This window comes from Bufo gargarizans, chromosome 3, assembly GCF_014858855.1.
Source record: "Bufo gargarizans isolate SCDJY-AF-19 chromosome 3, ASM1485885v1, whole genome shotgun sequence".
NCBI lineage: Eukaryota > Metazoa > Chordata > Amphibia > Anura > Bufonidae > Bufo > Bufo gargarizans.
Window position 1 is genome coordinate 547404656 of NC_058082.1, and position 21463 is coordinate 547426118.

The 21463-nt window shown below is 38.2% G+C and overlaps 1 protein-coding gene across 1 annotated transcript in view; it reads left to right on the forward strand.

Moving 5' to 3' along the window:
• Window positions 1–18681, forward strand: part of LOC122931783 (gastrula zinc finger protein XlCGF8.2DB-like) — a 37827-nt gene extending 19146 nt beyond the window's left edge. The window contains exon 4 of the mRNA XM_044285842.1: window positions 18623–18681. Coding sequence (XP_044141777.1) covers window positions 18623–18681 — 59 coding nt within the window. The remainder of the gene's footprint in view (window positions 1–18622) is intronic.
• Window positions 18682–21463: the final 2782 nt, after the last annotated feature.

The window sequence follows — 21463 nt, forward strand, 5'->3', positions numbered from 1 at the left end:
CTAGGAAACCACTGCTAAGGACAGGCAACAAGCAGAAGAGACTTGTTTGGGATAAAGAACACAAGGAATGGACATTATACCAGTGGAAATCTGTGCTTTGTTCTGATGGGTCCAAATTTGAGATATTTTTTTCCAACCACTGTGTCTTTGTGCGACGCAGAAAAGGTGAACGGATGGACTCTACATGCCTGGTTCCCAGCGTGAAGCATGGAGGAGGAGGTGTGGGGGTGCTTTGCTGGTGACACTGTTGGGGATTTATTCAAAATTGAAGGCATACTGAACCAGTATGGCTACCACAGCATCTTGCAGCGGCATGCTATTCCATCCAGTTTGCGTTTAGTTGGACCATCATTTATTTTTCAACAGGACAATGACCCCAAACACACCTCCAGGCTGTGTAAGGGCTATTTGACCATGAAGGAGAGTGATGGGGTGCTGTGCCAGATGACTTGGCCTCCACAGTCACCGGACCTGAACCCAATTGAGATGGTTTGGGGTGAGCTGGACCGCAAAAGGGCCAACAAGTGCTAAGCATCTCTGGGAACTCCTTCAAGACTGTTGGAAGACCATTTCAGGTGCCTACCTCTTGAAGCTCATCAAGAGAATGCCAAGAGTGTGCAAAGCAGTAATCAAAGCAAAAGGTGGCTACTTTGAAGAACCTAGAATATTACATTTTCAGTTGTTTCACACTTTTTTGTTATGTATATAATTCCACATCTGTTAATTCATAGTTTTGATGCCTTCAGTGTGAATCTACAATTTTCATAGTCATGAAAATAAAGAAAACTCTTTGAATAATAAGGTGTGTCAAAACTTTTGGTCTGTACTGTATATCTGCAAGAAAAGGAAGGCACTTACAATTGAAAAAGGATCCTTCTCTCTTATACGCCAAGTGTATGAATGGACAGATCTTATTTTATAGTACCGCATACTACAGCATTTTTTATACAGTTTATATGTATATATTGGACCTAATATATGAATTATCGCACCACATAGATTGGTTTTGAACTCATTATATTCCTTTTTATTTATCTATGAATGACACTTCTATATATGTATTGGATTTAATATATGAATTATCGCATCCTATTGATCAGTTTGAACCTTTTTAGATTTTTTGCCTATTTATGAAAGGCAAAGATTTAAGTGGACGTCGGCTGGAAATTATTTGTACATTTTAATATTGCCATTATGGAGCACAACATTTTTATAAGCAGACCTATAAACTGTACCACTCAATTGAAAAACAAACTGAAACCTTTCAGGTGGAGAGAAGAAAACAAAAAACAAAAACAAAAATATTGTGGTTGCATAGGTGTGCACACCCTCTTATAACTGGGGATGTATCTGTGTTCAGAATTAAGCAATCACATTCAAAATCATGTTAAATAGGAGTCAGCATACACTTTCCATCATTTACAGTGCCTCTGATTTACCCCAAATAAAGTTCAGCTGCTCTAGTTGGTCTTTCCTGAAAATTTTTTTGTCGCATCCCACAGCAAAAGCCATGGTCCACAGAGAGCTTCCAAAGCATCAGAGGGATCTCATTGTTAAAAGGTATCAGTCAGGAGAAGGGTACAAAAGAATTTCCAAGGCATTAGATATACCATGGAACACAGTGAAGACAGTAATCATCAAGTGGAGAAAATATGGCACAACAGTGACAGTACCAAGAACTGGACGTCCCTCCAAAATTGATGAAAAGACGAGAAGAAAACTAACGAGTGGATGTGATTTCTGACTAAAACACTTATCACATTCTGAGCATGAAAATAGCTTCTCTCCTGTGTGAATTTTCTGATGTTCTACAAGATTGTTTTCAGACTAAAACTCTTCTCACATTCAGAACATATAAAAACCAATTAGTGGATTATACAAAAATGTATTTAATCGAGAAGTATATTAGATCCTGTGCTTGGATACAAGGTTTTTGACTGATTTCAATTAAGAAATTGATTCATTATATTCATTTTATTTGGGATCTTACTTATATGATTTTCTGATTTATGACCAAAATCATGTTATAGCATTGCTCATTTTGATTTCCACCTAGCATTTGGATATGTCTCTGTTGCTGGGGGAATGTGGGCAGGAATGGCATGGTGATAGGTCTAAGTTGGTTTCAAAAGTGAATTGTAATGTCAGGATCACCTTAAAATGTAATTAAGAAGTTATTTTATCAAGCGCAGGATAATCTGTTTCTTTTGTATATTTTCAAGGTTGGTCAACTTACTCAATGCAATGGATTTTTGAAGGTGTCTGAAAATGAAGTGGATCTATACAAATGTGATATTTCTGTAATTGTGCTATCCCATAGAATAAGATGAACAGATCAGTTTTACCATGTAGGTAAACTAGAATTTCTTCCACCTTCCCACTTTGTGTGCAATAAAAATGATGCCATTAGAAAGTACAACTTGTCCTTCCCCAAAAAATGTTAATGAAAAAATAAACATGGAGCAGGGAGCAAAAAACAAAAATCAAAAATCACCTGGTCCTGAAGAGGTTAAAATTGCTATGAAATTGATGAGTATAACATCATATTTAGGGTTGAGCGAACCCGAACTGTAAACGACCTAATTTGGGGGAGGAAGAGGGTTCGTATAAAGCAGAGGTATTTGTGGCTGGCCGAGTCAGAAGGGGGATTATCACTTCCTTTCTTTCAAGGGTATTTTTTTTTTCTGTGCAGCTACAAAGATGCTGTAATTTTATAGAGAATGCATTTGGGCAATTTTTAATTAGGGTAACTAGTAGGTCACTTGATAATATTTTTACGCACTTAGAAACAGCACAGTTTGGAGATTTGGACACTAGTTGTTTAACTCAGAGAACTCTGCAGAGGGTATGGGATATATTAAAAACGACTTTGCAGGTGTCACATGTGCTTCATTTTACCCCGTTGTGGGAGAATCAGAACTTAACCAGAATTTTTTAAAATAACCGATCACACTTATTGGAGTCGTAGGGGTATCACTAGAGTGGCACATCTGTTTGTCGCAGATCGTTTTAAAGTCTTAGGGGACTTCAATTTCACAAATATCTTGTTTTTAGACCAATTTATGTACGCACGTTTAAAACATGCATACAAAACTACACTTAATAAAACAAATATGATTACTCAACAACATTCATTTTTTGATTGTTTTTTTTCACTTAGGGAAAAAGATTAAAATGGCACAGATTTATTTGAAAATGCGAGTTTCACTGTCCACAGTGATTGCCTTTAAAAGTATACCTAAATGGGAGCAGGAACTGAAAACTTCCCCCCCCTACCCTGGCCACAGATTTTACAAAATACGAAAAAGGTAGCATCTGCAACCAGTTATAGATTAATCCAGTTTAAAATTTTGCATAGGTTATATTATACAACGCAAATGCAGGCTAAGTTTGCTAATAACAGAGGTCGTGAATTTTTTTGTCAAAAATGTGGCAGCCCCAATGCTGGATATATCCATCTTTTATGGGAATGTAGCGTGATAAAGCGGTTTTAGGAGCAGGTATTTACAGCACTTCAGGGGGATTTCCCCGAATCTTGTGTACCGGATATGATTTCCATGATTTTGGGTTCCTATATACCAAAAAAACATAATTCTTCCATACATCAACTTATCTGGGTGAAGGGCTGCTTCATAGAAAAGGTTCTGGTTCAAAAGATGGGATTCCCACATATCTCCTGCATTTGAGGAGTTGAGACGGATTATGTCCCAAATAAAGCTGTATCAGGAGGTTGAGAGGCGGAGAAGGCAAGGTATGCAATATCCCTCTGTCTTGTAGAAACGAGGTAGACTGACTCACTCGCTTTGTTCGGTGGTGTACGTGGACGGGTACGAGGGGGGAATATGGGGTTCGGGCTATCAGCGACAGCAGCCAAGGGAAGGGGGGGAATATTTGGGATTAAAGGTATTAGGCTTGAGTTTACAGAGCTGGATTTAATGCCCGGTCTGTGATGATGTTAAAACGATAGTAATATCTCTTTTATGTGTATAAGTCCTTTTTGTGTGTTTTTTTCCCGCTTTGTTTAAATGTTTTGTCATTATTATTGAAGAAAATAAAATATTTATTGATTAAAAAAAATAGAATTTCTTCCAGATTCCCATTTTGTGTGCAATAAAAATCATGCCATTAGAAAGTAAAACTTGTCCTAAAAAAAATAAAAAGTCCCCAAAAGGCTATGTGAATGGGAAAATAAACATGGAGTTGGGAGCAAAAAACTTAAATTTTAAAACAAAAATCACCTGGTCCTGAAAGAGTTAAAATTGCTATGGAACTGTCATATTACATTGTACTGTAACCACCCAACTATTGTTTTAGTTTAAATAAATTAAAGGACTTTTACAGCAGAGCTCTCTTAAAATTCAATCTTTGGTTTATATTGTTTTTTGTGAACAGACACAAAGAGACATTACTCTGACAGTATTAACTTATTTTAAAATTTATTATAAAGGAAGATTGACAGAAAAAAGAAAGAACAGATCATAAGGTAACAAATACTACAATGGAGCTCCACACATTTCATAATTCATAGATTCTGAACAATACAATGACTTTTGACTTGTCAGATTTTTAATGTACTACAATATCAAATTTTATGACACTTTTTCCTCATACTATGCATACAAATGGTTCCTTCCTCATGTGAATTTTTAAATGTTTCAAAAGATGTGATTTATGAGTAAAAAATGTCCTACATTCTATTCATGCAAACGGTTTCTCTCCTGTGTGAATTCTCTGATGTTGAATAAGATTCACATTCAGGACATGAAAATGGCTTTTCTACTGTGTGAATTCTCTGATGTCGGACAAGATCTGTTTTATGACTAAAACACTTCTTACATTCAGGACATAAATATGGTTTCTCTTCTGTGTGAGTTTTCTGATGTTTAACAAGAATTTATTTTTGAATTAAACATTTGTTACATTCTGGACATGAAAATGGCTTCTCTCCTGTGTGAATTTTCTGATGTTCTACAAGATTTGTTTTCTGAGTGAAACTCTTATCACATTTAGTACATTTAAATGTCTTTTCCCCTGTGTGAAGGCTCACAAAACCTGACTTCTGAATAAAACACTTCTCACATCCAGGACATAAAAATGGCTTCTCTTCTGTGTGAATTCTCTGATGTCGGACAAGATCTGATTATTGACTAAAACACTTTTCACATTCAGGTCATAAAAATGGTTTCTCTTGTGTGTGAATTCTCTGATGTCGAATAAGATGATATTTCTGACTAAAACATTTCTCACATTCAGGACATGAAAATGGTTTCTCTTCTGTGTGAATTCTCTGATGTCGAATAAGATGATATTTCTGACTAAAACATTTCTCACATTCAGGACATGAAAATGGTTTCTCTTCTGTGTGAATTCTCTGATGTCGGACAAGATATGATTTCTGACTAAAACACTTCTCACATTCAGGACATGGAAATGGCTTTTCTACTGTGTGAATTCTCTTATGTCCAACAAGATGTGATTTCAGACTAAAGTACTTCGTACATTTAGGACATGAAAATGGCTTCTCTCCTGTGTGAAATCTCTGATGCACAACAAGATATGATTTTCGACTAAAACATTTCTCACATTCAGGACATGAAAATGGCTTCTCTCCTGTGTGAATTCTCTGATGTCGGACAAGATCTGACTTCTGACTAAAACACTTTTCACATTCAGGACACGAATATGGCTTCTCTCCTGTGTGAATTCTCTGATGTCTCACCAGTTGTAATTTTGAAGTAAAACATTTCTCACATTCCGAACATGAATATGGCTTCACTCCTGTGTGAATTCTCTGATGTTCAACAAAATATGCTTTTGTAATAAATGATTTCTCACATTCTGGACATTTAAATAACCTTTCACCTTGTTGAGTTTCCTGAAATGTCTTTTCAAAAAGTTTACTATATTCAGATCTTATAAAATGGATAAACAGGGCACTCACGGATAGCCGAGACCAAGTATTAGAAGCAATTATTAGCTTTTATTACTACAACAAATAAAGTCAATAAAACAATGTAGCACAATGTGGCACAATAATAATAGATAAAACAATGTATCACAAAAAACAGTATCGTACAGACGTGGACAAAATTGTTGGTACCCTTTGGTCAATGAAAGAAAAAGTCACAATGGTCACAGAAATAACTTTAATCTGACAAAAGTAATAATAAATTAAAATTCTATAAATGTTAACCAATGAAAGTCAGACATTGTTTTTCAACCATGCTTCAACAGAATTATGTAAAAAAATAAACTCATGAAACAGGCATGGACAAAAATGATGGTACCCCTAGAAAACACAGAACATAATGTGACCAAAGGGACATGTTAATTCAAGGTGTGTCCACTAATTAGCATCACAGGTGTCTACAACCTTGTAATCAGCCATTGGGCCTATATATATGGCTCCAGGTAATCACTGTGTTGTTTGGTGATATGGTGTGTACCACACTCGACATGGACCAGAGGAAGCAAAGGAAAGAGCTGTCTCAAGAGATCAGAAAGAAAATTATAGACAAGCATGTTAAAGGTAAAGGCTATAAGACCATCTCCAAGCAACTAGATGTTCCTGTGAGTACAGTTGCACATATTATTCATAAGTTTAAGATCCATGGGACTGTAGCCAACCTCCCTGGACGTGGCCGCAGGAGGAAAATTGATGACAAATCTAAGAGACGGATAATCCGAATGGTAACAAAAGAGCCTAGAAAGACTTCTAAAGAGATTCAAGGTGAACTTCATGCTCAAGGAACATCAGTGTCAGATCGCACCATCCGTCGTTGTTTGAGCCAAAGTGGACTACATGGGAGACGACCAAGGAGGACACCATTGTTGAAAACGAATCATAAAAAAGCAAGACTGGAATATGCCAAACTACATGTTGACAAGCCACAAAGCTTCTGGGAGAATGTCCTGTGGACAGATGAGACAAAAATCGAAGTTTTTGCCAAGGCACATCAGCTGTATGTTCACAGACGAAAAAATGAAGCATATCAAGAAAAGAACACTGTCCCTACTGTGAAACATGGAGGAGGCTCTGTTATGTTCTGGGGCTGCTTTGCTGCGTCTGGCACAGGGTGTCTTGAATCTGTGCAGGGTACAATGAAATCTCAAGACTATCAAGGAATTCTAGAGAGAAATGTACTAGCCAGTGTCAGAAAGCTTGGTCTCAGTCGCAGGTCATGGGTCTTGCAACAGGACAATGACCCAAAACACACCGCTAAAAACACCCAAGAATGGCTAAGAGGAAAAAATTGGACTATTCTAAAGTGGCCTTCTATGAGCCCTGACCTCAATCCTATTGAGCATCTTTGGAAGGAGCTGAAACATGCAGTCTGGAAAAGGCACCCTTCAAACCGGACACAACTGGAGCAGTTTGCTCATGAGGAGTGGGCCAAAATACCTGCTGAGAGGTGCAGATGTCTCATTGACAGTTACAGGAAGCGTTTGATTGCAGTGATTGCCTCAAAAGGTTGCGCAACAAAATATTAAGTTAGGGGTACCATCATTTTTGTCCATGCCTGTTTCATGAGTTTATTTTTTTACATAATTCTGTTGAAGCATGGTTGAAAAACAATGTCTGACTTTCATTGGTTAACATTTATAGAATTTTAATTTATTATTACTTTTGTCAGATTAAAGTTATTTCTGTGACCATTGTGACTTTTTCTTTCATTGACCAAAGGGTACCAACAATTTTGTCCACGTCTGTAGGTGAGCTGTAGATAGGATATATTATAGTCTATTGACCAGCTGAAAAATGTTCAATGATGCGATCTAATATATCTCCAGTCCAATGACGTTGCATCCGAAAATGCTATCAATGAATCATTGACTGCAGTGTTTCAATTGAGAATGGCGGCGTCACGCCGAAGCAATAAGGTAGCGGCGTCCCGCTCCTGAATAGCTTGCAAAGAAAGATAATCCGTTACCTTTACATCGACCTGTAGTTCGTCCGGAAATGTCACTTTAAGCCTTCAGATGTTTTGTTCCCAGAATATGCCTTTTGTTGTATTTTAGCACTATTCCATCAGGATATTGAATTCGGCTCGTTTTTTTCCGTTACGGTCGGTTAGTTGGTAACTCCAATATTTCAGTACAGCAATGGGGTGTAGCACCAGACGCGTTTCGGGGTCCAAACCCCTTCCTCAGTGGGAAGGGGTTTGGACCCCGAAACGCGTCTGGTGCTACACCCCATTGCTGTACTGAAATATTGGAGTTACCAACTAACCGACCGTAACGGAAAAAAACGAGCCGAATTCAATATCCTGATGGAATAGTGCTAAAATACAACAAAAGGCATATTCTGGGAACAAAACATCTGAAGGCTTAAAGTGACATTTCCGGACGAACTACAGGTCGATGTAAAGGTAACGGATTATCTTTCTTTGCAAGCTATTCAGGAGCGGGACGCCGCTACCTTATTGCTTCGGCGTGACGCCGCCATTCTCAATTGAAACACTGCAGTCAATGATTCATTGATAGCATTTTCGGATGCAACGTCATTGGACTGGAGATATATTAGATCGCATCATTGAACATTTTTCAGCTGGTCAATAGACTATAATATATCCTATCTACAGCTCACCTACGATACTGTTTTTTGTGATACATTGTTTTATCTATTATTATTGTGCCACATTGTTTTATTGACTTTATTTGTTGTAGTAATAAAAGCTAATAATTGCTTCTAATACTTGGTCTCGGCTATCCGTGAGTGCCCTGTTTATCCATTTTATATTATTTGCTGTATTGAGAGAGTGGTCTCAATTTACAGGAGCACCTGGTGTGGTTTCAGTGCCCTAGTGCGACATTTATATATTTATTGAGCTATATTCAGATCTTGCAGACATTTTACCCAGTCTGTTTTTAGTTCTATTACTAACAAGTCGCACTTGATTATCTTCTAATTCATAAGAGGAAGAGAAAATATATTTCTAGTAGCCTTTTATGCTGTCCTCACCTGGAGGAAGAAGAAAAGATTTATGAGATAAAAGGTCCTTATTTTCCTTTCTTCTAATTAATTAATGCTACAAATACATAAATATATGTAACCTGCTTCCTCACACTTATCACTGCTGACATCCCCCATCAAAGCTCCACATTTTATCAGTCATACACATAGATAAGAGCTCCATGCTACACCAGGTCAATACACACCTCTTCTTGAATAGTCTTGTATTGAGACTCCTTGGATGTCACATTCAGGGACTTATGTTCCTCTATTTATTTTTGTGCTTTACCTCTTTAGCACTTTGGTTGGCTATTAATCCTGCAGACTAATCTATACCACTGTGTTGATATTAAGTTTTTTTTTTTGCACTGTAATATTATTTCTTTATGAACTTTATACTTTGGCCCATATACTATGTAGCATTATCCCGGGCTATTATAATGATACAGAACTTGATTAGATTTTTATCAGTCCCTTGTGAGCTTATTTTTCATCTTTTTAGGAGTTTACTTATTTAATAAATCTAAAACCAGACAATCCTGTCTCTCTGTCTATCAGGGAGGTGCTGGTAGTTTATAAACTGGCAACACTATTGATTATTAAACTTTTATTACATTTACTATACACCCACATACCCAAGTATATTTTTGTGACAATCCTAAATTAATTGAAATTTAAAGAAATTTTTGCAAAAAAAATGACATTTTTCATTGTCAGTTGTAAAATGTTAAAAAAAAAACTACATTTCTATATAATTTTTTCTCTAAATTTATTGTTCTACATGTCTTTGATAAAAAAATGCAATAAGTGTATATTTATTGGTTTGCGCAAAAGTTATAGCGTTTACAAACTATGATACAAAAATGTGAATTTCCGCATTTTGAAGCAGCTCTGACTTTCTGAGCACCTGTCTTGTTTCCTGAGGTTCTACAATGCCCAGACAGTAGAAAAACCCCACAAATGACCCCATTTCAGAAAGAAGACACCCTAAGTTATTCGCTGATAGGCATAGTGAGTTCATAGAAGTTTTTATTTTTTGTCACAAGTTAGCGGAAAATGATTTTTTTTTTCCTAACAAAGTCTCATATTCCACTAACTTGTGACAAAAAATTAATACTTCCATGAACTCACTATGCCCATTCCCAAATACCTTGGGGTGTCTTCTTTCCAAAATGGGGTCACTTGTGGGGTGTGAGAAGTAGTTTGAAATCCAAATGTGTAAAAAATGCCCTGTGAAATCCTAAGGCCCCCTGCACACGATCAGGATTGCGTGCGGATTTTCCGCGCGGATTTGCGTGCGGTAAATCCGCACCGTAGGTCATGTCCATTGTATTCTATGAGAATTTGAAATTCTCAATGCACACGATGCAGATTTTTCTGCGTGCGGATTTTAAAATCCGCGACATGTCAATTAATTTTTTTTTTCCTGTCCGGATATCTTGCGGATTTTCTCCATTCACTTCAATGGAGAGGCTAAAATCCGGATGGTACACGCACACAGTGCGGATTTTGATGCGGATCCGCATCAAAATCCGCATGTATGTAATAGGAAGGGGAATCAGCCACCATTTTGTGTCTGTTCATTGCAGCAAGAGAAGGAAGCAATATACTACATATAGTATATGGAGACGCAATATACGTCTCCATATACTAGAATGTACTGTCGGATTTGAGAATTACTGTACGTTGAAATCGCGATGCGATTAATTTAACACAAAATAATCGCATGGCGATTTAAACTTAGTACTGCTATATTCCATATTCGCCGAATATGGAATATAGCAGTACTAATGGAGCGTCCCCATCACCATGGGAACGTCTCCATATACTAGAATGTACTGTCGGATTTGAAACGTTGAAATCGCGATGCGATTAATATAACACGAAATAATCGCATGGCGATTTCTACTTAGCACTGCTATATTCCATAGTAGGCTAGAATTAACGAATATGGAACATAACAGTGCTTAAGTTGAAATCGCCATGCGATTATTTCGTGTTAAATTAATCGCATCACGATTTCAACGTACAGTAATTCTTAAATCCGATTCTCAAATGATGTCACAGGAAATGATGTTAAAAAAGGGTGTATTTTTGTTCTAGAGAGATGTTGAAAAAATCCGCATGCAAATCCGCATGCAAATCCGCACCAATTAATGCCGATTGACCGCACGGATTTGCCTGTGAACACCTGCGGATTTCAGTGCGGATTCTCCGCACATGAATCCTGAACGTGTGCATGTACCCTAAAGGTGCTTTTAAGAATTTGGGCCCCTTTGCCCACCTAGGCTGCAAAAAAGTGTCACACATGTGGTATCGCATTACTCAGGAGAAGTAGGGCAATGTGTTTTGGCGTGTGTTTTTACATATACCCATGCTGGGTGAGAGAAATATCTCTCTAAAAGACAACTTTTCCCATTTTTTTTATACAAAGTTGTCATTATAGAGAAATATTTCTCTCACCCAGCATGGGTATATGTAAAAAGACACCCCAAAACACATTGCCCTACTTCTTCTGAGTACAGCGATACCACATGTGTGACACTTTTGTGCAGCCTAGGTGCGCAAAGAGGCCCAAATTCCTTTTAGGAGGGCATTTTTAGACATTTGGATTCCAGACTTCTTCTCTCGCTTTAGGGCCCCTAAAATGCCAGGGCAGTATAAATACCCCATTTTGGAAAGAAGCCCCCCCAAGGTATTCCATGAGGTGCATGGCGAGTTCATAGAAGTTTTTTTTTTGTTGGCACAAGTTAGCGGAAATTGTTGTTTTTTTTTTTTTTTTTTCCTCACAAAGTCTCCCTTTCCGCTAACTTGTGACAAAAAGTTCAATCTTTCATGGACTCAATATGCCCCTCAGCGTATACCTTGGGGTGTCTACTTTCCAAAATGGGGTCATATTTGGGGTATTTATACTGCCCTGGCATTTTAGGGGCCCTAAAGCGTGAGAAGAAGTCTGGAATATAAATGTCAAAAAAAATTTACGCATTTGGATTCCGTGAGGGGTATGGTGAGTTCATGTGAGCTTTTATTTTTTGTCACAAGTTAGTGGAATATGAGACTTTGTAAGAAAAAGCAAAAAAACAAAAAAAATCAATTTCCGCTAACTTGTGCCAAAAAAAAATTAAAATCTTCTATGTACTCGCCATGCCCCTCAAAAGTGATCTATTTATAGCGCTGCAGCGATTTTACGGTGTTTTTGCAGAAAAAAAAAATTCTATCACTGCGGTGGGGCGGACTGAACGCAAGTGTGCGCACAAGATCAGGCCTGATCGGGCGAACACTGCGCTTTTTGTAGAGCCTATAGAACATGTCCGATTCTTGTCTGCAATTGCGGACAATAAAAGGCATTTTCTATATAGGTGTCCGTGTTTTGCGGATCCGCGGTGTCCGGATCCGTGGTGTCTGGATCCGCAAAACACATACGGACGTCTGAATGGAGCCTTACAGGGGGGTGATCAATGACAGGGGGGTGATCAGGGAGTCTATATGGGGTGATCAGGGGTTAATAAGTGACAGGGGGGTGTAGTGTAGTGGTGTTTGGTGCTTCTTTACAGAGCTGCCTGTATCCTCTGGTGGTCAATCCAAGCAAAAGGGACCACCAGAGGACCAGGTAGCAGGTATATTAGACACTGTTATCAAAACAGCATCTAATATACCTTTTAGGGGTTAAAAAAAAAATCGCATCTACAGCCTGCCAGCGAACGATCGCCGCTGGTAGGCTGAAGATCCACTTGTTTACCTGCCGATCCTGTGAAGGTGCGCGCCTGTGTGCGTGCGTTCAGAGGAAATCTTGCGTCTCGCGAGATGACGCCCCGGCGTGTCCAGGCGGGATAACAGGGCCGCCGCCAGGACGCAATCCTGCGTACGGCGGTCCTGTAGTGGTTAAAGTTCTCCTCTATAATCCCCCTACAAAATGATTACTTAATATGATAAGTTAATCCGGACCTCTAAAGCACCCTACATGTATCTATCACCAATCAGTCACCATGTGCTTTCAAGGCTATGATGATGCTCTGTGGTGTGTTTTCAATACACATGATGTAGGCAATGCAAAAATTCAATAAAAAACGGACATGTGGACCCCAAATCACATTAACGTATTAAATAATCCCTAACAGGTACTTACACCCCAATAACCCCTTGGGGACTGAAACATGGACCACATTATGCCTTAAGGACTAAACTCTCCCTAATAACATTACCCTTCATTCTGAATTTCTGTTTTTACAATAAGCTGATTCCTGGGTGTAATTAGATCTGTACAGCATTTTACACATTTGATATCATATTGTACAAATCCCAAAGGATCTGATGGAAACTAATTAAAATGTTAAAACTAATAGTTGTAAAGTAATGCACAGTCAGTGTAAAAAATATCAAATTCCTCTGAGTCTTACAGAAGTCAACATATGGAAATCAACTGATACAATTTACTAGAAAATCTGCAGAAACACAGCAACCATGTAATATACGTGAGTAACATCCTTTTTTTCAGTTAATTTCTACTATATACCCTTCATCTCCTTATTATATTACACATTAGAAGATTGCCCCCAAATAGGACATGATCTCAAGAAGTCATTTATAGAAGTCATAAGAGCACAAAATAACATCAAAAGGCAATGTTTTGTGCTCCACCATCATCTACACTATGTACTGTCCCTAATATGTGTTATGTACTGACCTGTATTATATCTCTAGTTAGGGGAGCAGATAACGATATCTATAGGGAAAATTATATAGGAGAGTTAATTACAGAATTTTAGCCCTGTCAGTAAAACTCTTTCACAAAATTAGTATATAGTTTGTATCTACTATCTCATTTAACTATGGTAGGGGTGCTTAGTTTAAAAATGACTCACCCAGTAATAAATTATGGTTCAAAAATCATAAATCACTTCTAAAACCAATTGGATACAAAAAGATCAGTTAAAATTAATAATTATTTCACACATAAGACAAAAAAAAACAAAAATATATATTTGCTTATTTAAAAAAATGTTGTACTCCACAATATTAAAATGTACAAATAATGTCCAGTCGACGTCCATATAAATCTTTGCCTTTCATAAATAGGTAAAAAATCCAAAAAGGTTCAAACTGATCAATAGGATTCGATTATTCATATATTAAATCCAATACATATATATAAGTGTCATTTATATATAAATAAAAAGGAATATGATGAGTTCAAAATGGACAATGTGAACGGGTAATGGTGGGTAGTTGCGGTCTCTAGTTACTAGTTACTACCCACCATTACCCGTTCACATTGTCCATCTAATTGCAATATCTAAAAAAGGATTGCAGGACAAACTAAAAAGATTTCCTCTCACGCTTTATTCAACACCCACCCGAGGCATCACGTGCTCCGACACAAGAGTCACGACACAAGAGACGCCAGTTTCACCACGGGACCAAAGGAACACGACCGCTACACAGAGAGCCGACACACACACAGGCCTCACATCAATACGAGGGTGGGTGAGTGTATCTACACCACGAGGGACGCCTCTGCTGTAGATGTTGAAGCAACTATAAAGTGAGTGGAAACATATATATATATATCTATACTCATGCATATCTGCAAGAAAAGGTAGACACTTACAATTGAAAAAGGATCCTTCTTTCTTATATGCCAAGTGTATGAATGGACAGATCTTATTTTACAGTACCTCATACTACAGCATTTTTAATACAGCAAATGATGAAAGAGTGACACTATTATTTTTTACTAGTTTTTATATATATATTGGAACTAATATATGAATTATCGCACCACATAGATTGGTTTTGAATGCATCATATTCCTTTTTATTTATCTATGAATGACACTTCTATATATATGTATTGGATTTAACCACTTCAGCCCCGCTAGCTAAAACCCCCTTCATGACCAGAGCACTTTTTACACTTCGGCACTACACTCCTTTCACCGTTTATCGCTCGGTCATGCAACTTACCACCCAAATGAATTTTACCTCCTTTTCTTCTCACTAATGGAGCTTTCATTTGGTGGTATTTTATTGCTGCTGACATTTTTACTTTTTTTGTTATTAATCAAAATGTAACGATTTTTTTGCAAGAAAAAGACATTTTTCACTTTCAGCTGTAAAATTTTGCAAAAAAAAACGACATCCATATATAAATTTTTCACCAAATTTATTGTTCTACATGTCTTTGATAAAAAAAAAATGTTTGGGCAAAAAAAAAAAAATGGTTTGGGTAAAAGTTATAGCGTTTACAAACTATGGTACAAAAATGCGAATTTCCGCTTTTTGAAACAGCTCTGATTTTCTGAGCACCTGTCACGGTTCCTGAGGTTCTACAATGCCCAAACAGTAGAAAATCCCCACAAATGACCCCATTTCGGAAAGTAGACACCCTAAGGTATTCGCTGATGGGCATAGTGAGTTCATAGAACTTTTTATTTTTTGTCACAAGTTAGCGGAAAATGATGATGATTTTTTATTTTTATTTTTTTCTTACAAAGTCTCATATTCCACTAACTTGCGACAAAAAATAAAAAATTCTAGGAACTCACCATGCCCCTCACAGAATACCTTGGGGTGTCTTCTTTCCAAAATGGGGTCACTTGTGGCGTAGTTATACTGCCCTGGCAATTTAGGGGCCCATATGTGTGAGAAGTACTTTGCAATCAAAATCTGTAAAAAATAACCGGTGAAATCCGAAAGGTGCACTTTGGAATATGGAGCCGGTCAAAAGCAGGGTGGCCTCTGGGACGGGAGGCGGTGTTGTCACTAAAGTGCAGGAAACGCAGGATGGTCTCAAATCGTGTCCTGGACATAGCAGCAGAGAACATGGGCATGTGATGAATCGGGTTCGTGGACCAATATGACCGCAATTCATGCTTTTTTGTCAGGCCCATGTTGAGGAGGAGGCCCAGAAAAGTTTTAATTTCGGAAACTTGGACTGGTTTCCACCGGAAAGGCTGGGCATAAAAGCTTCCCGGGTTAGCGGTTATAAATTGTGTGGCATACCGGTTTGTCTCTGCCACAACTAAGTCTAAGAGCTCCGCAGTCAAGAACAGCTCAAAAAATCCCAGGGCCGAACCGATCTGAGCTGTCTCAACCCGAACTCCAGACTGGGCTGTGAAAGGGGGAACTACAGGTGCGGCTGAAGTTGGGGACTGCCAATCAGGGTTTGCCAGCACCTCTGGGATTCTAGGGGCTCTACGGGCACGTCTTTGCGGTGGCTGCGACGGGGTCACTACTGCACGTGCCACCGTACCAGCTTCAACTGCCCTTCTGGTGCTCGCTACTTCACCATGTTCTACGGCAGTGCTGGTACTAGGTCCAGGAAGGGCTGGGCTGCTGGTGTATGCCTCACCACGTAATCCGACAGCACCAGCCCCACTCTGCTGCCCTTGAAGCGGATCCTGCGCAACCTGCGGTCTAGCGACACGGGGCCGGGTACGCCTGCTGCTATCAGGGACCTCAGCCTCCTCGTCCGAACTTTGGGTCAGAGAGCCACTGCTTTCTACAGGTTCGTATTCTGACCCGCTGGATTCATCAGATGAGGGTTCCCACTCCTCATCCGACTGGGTCAGAAGCCTGTAGGCCTCTTCAGAGGAATACCCCCTGTTTGACATGTGGGCAACTAAATTTAGGGGTATTCCCTGAGACTACCCAAGAAAAAAAAATCAAGCCTGTCTTACAAAGGAGAGGCTAGCGAAGTACCGGAGGCTGCTGCGGTTGATAAAAAATATCAAAACAGATTTTTTTATCGCCGCAGTGCGTGTAAAGTGAATGTGCAGCGATCAAAAAAAATTTTTTTTTGTCACTGCGGTGGGGCGGGCGTGGGCGAACGCACGTGTGGGCGACCGATCAGGCCTGATCGGGCAAACACTGCGTTTTGGGTGGAGGGAGAACTAAAGTGACACTAATACAATTATAGATCTGACCGTGATCAGTTTTGATCACTTCCAGATACTATAAAAGTACAAATGCTGATTAGCGATACGCTAATCAGCGAATAACGGACTGCGGTGCGGTGGGCTGGGCGCTAACCGATCCCTAAACTACCTAACCAAGGGGTCTAAACTATACTGAAACCTAACGGTCAATACCAGTGGAAAAAAAAAGTGACAGTTTGCACTGATCACTTTTTTCCTTTCACTAGTGATTGACAGGGGCGATCAAAGGGGTGATCAAAGGGTTAATAGGGGTGATCTGGGGGCTAAGTGTGGTGTAGTGGGTACTCACAGTGATGTGTGCTCCTCTGCTGGAACCAACCGACCAAAAGAAGGAGCAGAGGAGCACAGCAGCCATATAACCCCATCATATTTACTAATATGATGGGTTAAATGGCTGCTGATTGGATTTTTTAAAAATCAGCAACCTGCCAGCCAATGATCGTGGCCGGCAGGCTGCTGACGAAATACTCTGCTGCGAAATGCCGGCCCGCGATGCGCATGCGCGGGCCGGCTGTGACGTAATCTCGCGTCTCGCAAGATGACGCGCCGATGCGTCCAGGAGGAACAAATCAACCACCTCCCGGACGCATCGGTGCGTTAGGCGGTCGGGAGGTGGTAAATATATGAATTATCGCATCCTATTGATCAGTTTGAAACTTTTTGGCCTATTTATGAAAGGCAAAGATTTAAGTGGACATCGACTGGAAATTATTTGTACATTTTAATATTGCCATTGTGGAGTACAACATTTTTATAAGCAGACCTATAAACTGTACCACTGAATTGAAAAACAAACTGAAATCTTTTTAGTTATTCCCATTGTAAGAATTTCCTCCCTTTTACCGAGTCTGATTCTAAAGGTTCAGTGCAAAAAATGAAATACAAGAAGAAGTGTAGAAAATGTGTATTGTAAAAGGTGGAAAATCAGTGTCCAGTTATGATGGGACTTATATATGAAAATCTACATGGAGATATACACAAGAGACAATACAGAGACACATTGCCCTTATACACAGCACAGATTACAATATCTTACAATTCTTTCCATTTACAGTCAGTTCAGTGATACTTACCAGACAAATGACCCTCCACACACTCAGGACTTTATCTTCAGCAAGTGTCTTCTCCTCAGCAAGCCAGTGATTCCAGTAAATTCCCTTGTTAAATTCCAGCTTTCTGAGCTATGCTTGGGTCTTTTATACCTCTTTGACAATATTTTATACCCCTTTGGTGGCTATAGCTATCTGCTCCTCCTCTTCCCCCAGGAGATGCTCAGTCCCACCTTCATTATCAATGAAACCTTTGATGATCAGATCTGGCTTCCATCATTACCATATACAATGGCAGAATAATGGTGCCACCTTCTCCAGTTTAGCATTTTCTGGCCTCCTAAGATGGTTCTTCATTTACACATTGTATTTGCAGGGTAGAGACCTATTGTTCACACTCCTATTTAGCATCTGTAAGAATTTTCTGTGATTCTCCAAGACCTTTTCATGTGATAATCAGTGTAAACCATGAGCATTTTTCACCCTGATACTTTCCATCAAGACCTACAACCACACGACTCTCCATCTATAATTCACATATATGAAATACTCCATATTATATCCAGTATAGCAGATTATAAGACTTCTGTTATTCAAATATACTTATTTCTTACAGATTTCATCTAGAGGGTGAATGACACAGGATGAATCCTCTTTGACCATTTTTTTTGTTTTTGTTTTTAGGCTTTAAATCATACAATTACCAGACATCTATTAGCATATTGTCAAGATCTGTGAAGTAATACTTGTGTTAATTATTACAATCACAGACATTTCTATATTTCCTGTTTGCTCAAACGTTCAATTTATAAATATCATATAGAAACATAGAGAGAAACATGGAATGTGTCGGCAGATAAGAACCATTTGGCCCATCTAGTCTGCCCAATATACTGAATATTATGAATAGCCCCTGGCCCTATCTTAATATGAAGGATGGCCTTATGCCTATCCCATGCATGCTTAAACTCCTCCACTGTATTTGCAGCTACCACTTCTGCAGGAAGGCTATTCCATGCATCCACTACTCTCTCAGTAAAGTAATACTTCCTGATATTACTTTTAAACCTTTGCCCCTCTAATTTAAAACTATGTCCTCTTGTAGTAGTTTTTCTTCTTTTAAATATTCTCTCCTCTTTTACCTTGTTGATTCCCTTTATGTATTTAGCAGTTCTCTCATATCCCTTCTGTCTCGTCTTTCTTCCAAGCTATACGTGTTAAGGTCCTTTAATCTTTCCTGGTAAGTTTTATCCTGCAATCCATGTACCAGTTTAGTAGCTCTTCTCTGAACTCTCTCCAAAGTATCAATATCCTTCTGGAGATATGGTCTCCAGTACTGAGCACAATACTCCAAATGAGGTCTCACTAGTGCTCTGTAGAGCGGCATGAGCACCTCCCTCTTTCTACTGGTAATTCCTCTCCCTATACACCCAAGCATTCTGCTAGCATTTTCTGCTGCTCTATGACAGATATATTTTTTGTATATTACACCATCACTACTGGGTCCACACTATATGTTCTGTAATTCACTTGTGGCCATCACCATGATACACGTTCAGGTTGTCTTCACTAGATTCTCACATATCTGTGTCATCTCCAGTTCTGAGAACCAAAACCTCTTCAGGTCATCTGCTTGGTTTTCTCCTGACTGTGATTATTCCTTCATTAGCTGATACTTACACAATTGAGTCCATTTATTGTCTTAAGTCTATAAAATGTTTGATGCCTAATAACAATTAATGAACTTAAGGAAGTAAATCATTTCTGATCATTGCTCTTATTTGATCTATAGAAATTCAGACAAATGTGTATGTATTTATTTAGATAGATATTAATCAGGCATACAAGCCCTTCCTCACAGCAAGACATATAACATGCTAAAAATATATATACTGACAGGCAGGCTGGAAAAGCAGTAAGACAGAAAATCTGGTGTGAAAGGAATAGGAGCTGGAATGCAAACATCTTAATAAAAGAGTTATATAATATACCAAGCCCAGTACAGACACATATTGCATATAGTGCACTTAAAAAGAAGGCAAAATGCAGTGTGAATAAGGTTATCAAAATAGGTATATCGGTCTTAACCCATTCAAGACCAAGCCATTTTTTATCTTCATGACCAGGTCTTATTTTGCAAATCTGATATATGTCACTTTATGTGCTATTAACTTTGGAACGCTTTTACTTATCCAAGCCATTCTGAGAAAATTTTCTCGTGACAAATTGTACTTCATGTTAGTGGTAAATTTAGGTCGGTATGTTTTACCTTTATGTTATAAAAACTGTAAAATTTACAGAAAATTTGGAAAAAATAATAATTTTCTAAATTTGAAATTCTACGCCTTAAAGGCAGATAGTGATACCTCATTAGATAGTTTTTACTTAAGATTCCCTATATGTCTTCTTTATGTTGGCATCATTTTGAAAATTACATTTTAATTATAATTTAAGAAGCAATTTTCAAGTGTCCTATAAAATTTTCAAAACCGACCCTTTTCAAGGACCAATTCAGTTCTGGAGTGACTTTGAGGTGCTTATATAATAGAAACCACCCATAAATGACCTCATTTTAGAAACTACATTCCTAAAATTATTCAAAACTGGTTTTATAAACTATGTTAATCCTTTAGGTGTTCCACAAAAAATAAAGGAAAATTGAGGTGAAATTTAAAATTTTTAGTTCTGTGCAGATTTTAATTTTAATCCAAATTTTCCTATAACATAGCAAGGGTTAACAGCAAAACAAACCTCAAAATTTATTACACTGATTCTGCAGTTTACACAAATACCCCATTTATGTTTGTAAAAAGCTATATGGGAACATGGCAGGGTTCAGAAGGAAAGGAGCAACATATGGTTTTTGGAGGGCAGATTTTGCTGGAACGGCTTTTGGGTGTCATGTCATATTTGAAGGCACAGTAGGGCACCCTACAGTAGAAACTCCCAAAAAGCGACCCAATTTTGGAAACTACACCCCTTAAATAACTAATTGAGGGGTTTACTGACCAGTTTTACCTCAGAGGCATTTCATAATATTTAGAAACACTTGGCTATGAAAATGAAAAATTATATTGTTTGCAAGAAAGAAAAATGCTTAAGGCCAAATTTTTTACTTTAACAAGGGATTTCAGGAATAAATTCACCCCATAATTTGTTACCCATTTTCTCATGAATATGGCAACACCCCATATGTGGTCATTAACTGCTGTATGAACAGATCTCCTATGTGAATTCTCTGATGTCGAATAAGATTTGATATTAGACTAAAACACTATTCACATTCAGGACATGAAAATGGCTTTTCTATTGTGTGAATTCTCTGATGTCGGACAAGATCTGTTTTATTGCTAAACACTTCTTACATTCAGGACATAAATATGGTTTCTCTTCTGTGTGAGTTTTCTGATGTTTAACAAGAATTTATTTTTGAATAAAACATTTGTTACATTCTGGACATGAAAATGGCTTCTTTATTTTTGAATAAAACATTTGTTACATTCTGGACATGAAAATGGCTTCTCT